Source organism: Eimeria mitis, genomic scaffold (genome assembly GCF_000499745.2).
Source record: "Eimeria mitis Houghton genomic scaffold, Emh_scaff2453, whole genome shotgun sequence".
NCBI lineage: Eukaryota > Apicomplexa > Conoidasida > Eucoccidiorida > Eimeriidae > Eimeria > Eimeria mitis.
Window position 1 is genome coordinate 1 of NW_013570791.1, and position 3979 is coordinate 3979.

Genomic DNA, 3979 nt, shown 5'->3' on the forward strand with positions numbered 1-3979 from the left:
TTTTTATTGTTCTCCTATCGCCCCTATCTATAAAGTAGACGATCCGGCGTATTTTAAAGCTGGTTTTCTACGGGCTGGCTGCCTCCGTGCTCGGACATAATCCAGAGAGCGAAGCCGGAAGGCGTGTGGAGGCGCATTTGCAGCGGCCCAAGCCAAGCAACCCCGTCGAATTTGAAAGCTGCATATCTTGAATGAATGATTTGGCAGCAATGTTACTTCTTTGCGCAAAGGGTCCAGTAGTAGAATACAGTGCACCTCTGTCTGGCGCCCCCCAACACTGCGTAACTTTAGGAAAACAAAGAAAGAGAGAGGGAACTCTCAAAGGCTTGCTTCTTCTAGTGTCGCCCAAACAGCGCATTGCACCCTTCAGCGTTTCCCCTAGCACGACAGCTACGATGCTGCAGTAGTTTTTACCACTTTCTTAGCAACAAGCCGGTTTGTGCTCAGGTCGTCCTGAAACAGCCATTTGCTGTTCTAGGTTGAGCCCTATGGAGATGCACTTTCGGAGTCATCTCACCGGCTTGCACGTACATCGCAGCAACTGCATGAATGTACGTCTCAACAAGGCAGCGATGCACTTTATGCTACTGAAAAGCATACGTCCAAACGAGTCATTAGGCGTCTATTTGCTTAACAATGTCTCATAGAATTGTTCTGAAAATGACGTGTTGAGTAGCTGTGCCACTACGCTCATGTCCCGAAAAACCAGAGGGTTGTGAAATCCTTCGCCTTCCCCTCACAGGGAAATTCTTTTCAAGATACAAAGACTGTATATTGATACATTGGAAGGCTCATCTACCGGTTAGCAGGTTCAAACAGCTCAAATAAGTCAGCTGTTTATCGCCTCTTCTTGCTAATTTTGTTCCGTGGGGAGTTCTGTATTTCTACCCTGTAATTCATTGCTTGCCAATTCTGATTTGTCCGTCTGCGCTGCAAGTGCCTGAAAACGCTTAGCATATCATTTACAACTGGAGGAATTATGAACATATTTCTCCCGTCGTTTCGTTTCCAGAGCGCAACTCCTTGCTGTTGTCCGCAATCCGGCGGCGACTGAAAAGCAGCACCAGAACGCCTATGTCTAGAACACAACGCAGCAGCAAGCATTCAACTCGTTCTTTCTCGGCCTACCTCATGTATGAGCATCTTCCTACAGGTCCCGGCACTAGGGAACTGCAACGGAACACGAAATACCGCGGTGGCTGATGAAACAATAAGTTGAATCCAGCACGTGTTTCAGTTTCCTTTTTCAAGGGCATAGAAATTTAAGTCGTAGAGGTAACCGTTCCACGAGCTTGAGATCTCACCCGAATCAAAAAATGGCTGCTTCGACAGGGAACGTGCAAGTGCACTTTTGCTTAAATATTCTTCTTGAGTTGTGGCAACTCTGAACGCAGACCCAACAGGCGCCCGCAACCCGTCAGTAGCACTTCCTACGCAGCAGGGTGTGCGCTTCTGCTGGCCCCTTCTCAAGGAATAAGTCCTGAACATTTGCAAATGCTGGGTAGTCTTTAAGGAGAGCATAGAACAGACAAACGATCTCACCGTCTCATCAACCGCCGTTCATTTTTTGTGTTGCCCAAAGCTGCGCGTTGCTCTGTCTCGAGACGGTCGTCTTTCCAGTGGGGAAGGCCTGCACTCCCAACTCGCAACCCTACACAAACTGAACCCCTGTAAAACCCCACGTCGACATCAGGTGAACCCCAAGAATACCCCAGCGAAATCCTATATACATTCCTAAACTCGGAACGTTCCGTGGAATTTCAGTAGCCTGCAAGCATTGTGGGCTTGAGGTGTAAAGCTGTTATTTTGTCCGTGATCTCCAACTTCTCTCTGTAATAAGCACGGAAAATGCTTGTGGGAACGAGCATCTATATCTATATCTATTTCTCTATCGACATATATATAGGTATAGATATAGTGCACTACAATACAACACAATACAACAAAACAATGCACTACACTACAGTACACTACACTAAGCTACAAACAAACCTGCAGCGTGAAGAGCAGCGGGATGGTACAAAAGCTCTGCGGGGCTCTTCCTGCGAAGTTACAAGCCGTTCAGCATCGAGACAGGAAGGACGTTTCAGTGATTGAATTCTTGCTTCGTGCTTTTTGAGATACATTCGGCAAAAGGCGAGCAAATGCCACCAAGAACGGCTTCAGTGGTGAAGTAATACGATTAGACGACCAACAAGTTGACTACCGAAGGTTTCATGGACAGAAAAACATCAAAGCACAGGGATATGAAAGGAGGAGGAGAAAACGGCAGACAGAAAAACGCGAACGAAACGAGAGGCACCAGCTTGTGCTGCTTACTCCCTTCTTAGCACGGCCTGCACGATAGCCTTCCGAAGCAACAACTCCGATGCTTCTTCCTGCAAAAAATAATTTCATATTAGACACGCCACCCGGGTTGAATGCCTACAGTTGAAGTCGGTCAGGGAGGGCCGAGGCTCACATGAAGCGTCATAAACTCTTCTGTTTCCTGCGCAGCCACGAACAGCAGCACGTATTTTTTAAACTCATGAGGGTCAACTTATAATTGATAGAACTGCGTATAAGTACTTTGTGATGTTCCAACAGTTGAGGGAAGCACCACGAAACGAAGCCTGAACGAAATGCAAAAATTTTGGCGCCCACGAGAGCTGCAGATGTCGATGCAGGTATTCTCATGAATGTGTATAGAGTTCATTGTTTGGGGTTTTTCCGAGCAGAAAACCACCAGTAGCAAGAAACAAAACTACACACCTCTTCTCGCATTCGAACATATTCAGCCAGCAGAGTGCAAACAGCATCAACCGAAAGCGCCTCCCAAAATAGCGGAGTACCTGCAAGGCAGCACACAGCAGCACAAACTCCAGCGGGTTTATGGTTTAAAGTTAAGGATTTAATGTTAGAGTCAAAGCGCTCCTAAAGAAGAAGAAGAAACAGAGTTGTGTTGAGTTCGATAGAACGAAGAAACAACGAACTGAGAGAACCCTGTATAAGGTTAAGGGTCTAAGGGTTTAGGATTTAGGGTTCAACCTATTACCCCAAACCACAGCAACAACTTCATCACGTATAGGCTGAAGCGCGAAATCCTGAAACATAAACAGAAACAAGTCAAATGCCCCTCTGTATCCTGCAAGTTCAGCTTCTGTGTTTGCTCAGGGAAAATGTTCAACTATCCAGTTCGTTGGTGACCCCTTTGCTTGAGTATTCATGATTTGTTTGTTCTAGGAATTTGAACTTTTTCCTCGAGATGATGCAGAGCATTTGACTCTTTCTGAATACTACCAGTTCAGCTGCCGAAAAAAAAGGTGTAGAGACAAAACTAATTCATTATTTCGGAATATCATAATTTTCGTACAGGTAAACAAGAAGCAAGCGGAACAGAATCCTTTGATGGATCCAGGGGATGTGCCTTCTCCAGCTGTTCCCCCTAAACATGCACAAAAAACACAAAAAAAGAGAGATATAAGTCAAAAGTATTCATATGAAAAACAGAGATTAAGCATAGAACAGCACTGAACTAGAACGAGATAATAACAAACTGTAACAGCTACAGTAATGTTTCTTTGATTTGCTAGCAACCCATTCAAAAGGAATTGTTTAAGTAAGAAGAAAAGAACACAAGTTTAAATATCTAAATTTCAGGGGTGTACTGGCCTTCAGGTGGAAGAGGCCAAATGCCTTTATAAAGCTTGAGCCGGCTTTCTGTGGAGAAACAAAATACACAAGCATACAGAGAAGAGAGAGAGTATAAGCAAGTGTCTAGCAAAGCAGCTAGTTCAGTCGCTAGTTAGATAGCTAGCTAGCTCGCCAGATAGCTAGTTCGCTAGCTAGCTAGCTGGGTGGTGAGTTAGCTAGCTAGCAGCTAGCCAGCTGCTAGTTCGTATCATATCTGGGCTTACACTGTCCTTGCGACCCTTGAGGCGGAGCTCGACCTGTCTTCTGAACGCCTCGGGGGCCCCAAGAGGCCAGGCAGAGATACCTG

The 3979-nt window shown here is 45.7% G+C and overlaps 1 protein-coding gene across 1 annotated transcript in view; it reads right to left on the minus strand.

The window, feature by feature from the left end:
- Positions 1-977: 977 nt before the first annotated feature.
- The window catches only part of EMH_0054040 (uncharacterized protein), a gene marked incomplete at both ends in the record, with an annotated part of 3498 nt that continues 496 nt past the window's right edge, over positions 978-3979 (minus strand). Inside the window, 8 exons of the mRNA XM_013497072.1 lie at positions 978-1078; positions 1305-1384; positions 1543-1630; positions 1993-2042; positions 2320-2378; positions 2752-2831; positions 3035-3083; positions 3353-3424. Coding sequence (XP_013352526.1) covers positions 978-1078; positions 1305-1384; positions 1543-1630; positions 1993-2042; positions 2320-2378; positions 2752-2831; positions 3035-3083; positions 3353-3424 — 579 coding nt within the window. The remainder of the gene's footprint in view (positions 1079-1304; positions 1385-1542; positions 1631-1992; positions 2043-2319; positions 2379-2751; positions 2832-3034; positions 3084-3352; positions 3425-3979) is intronic.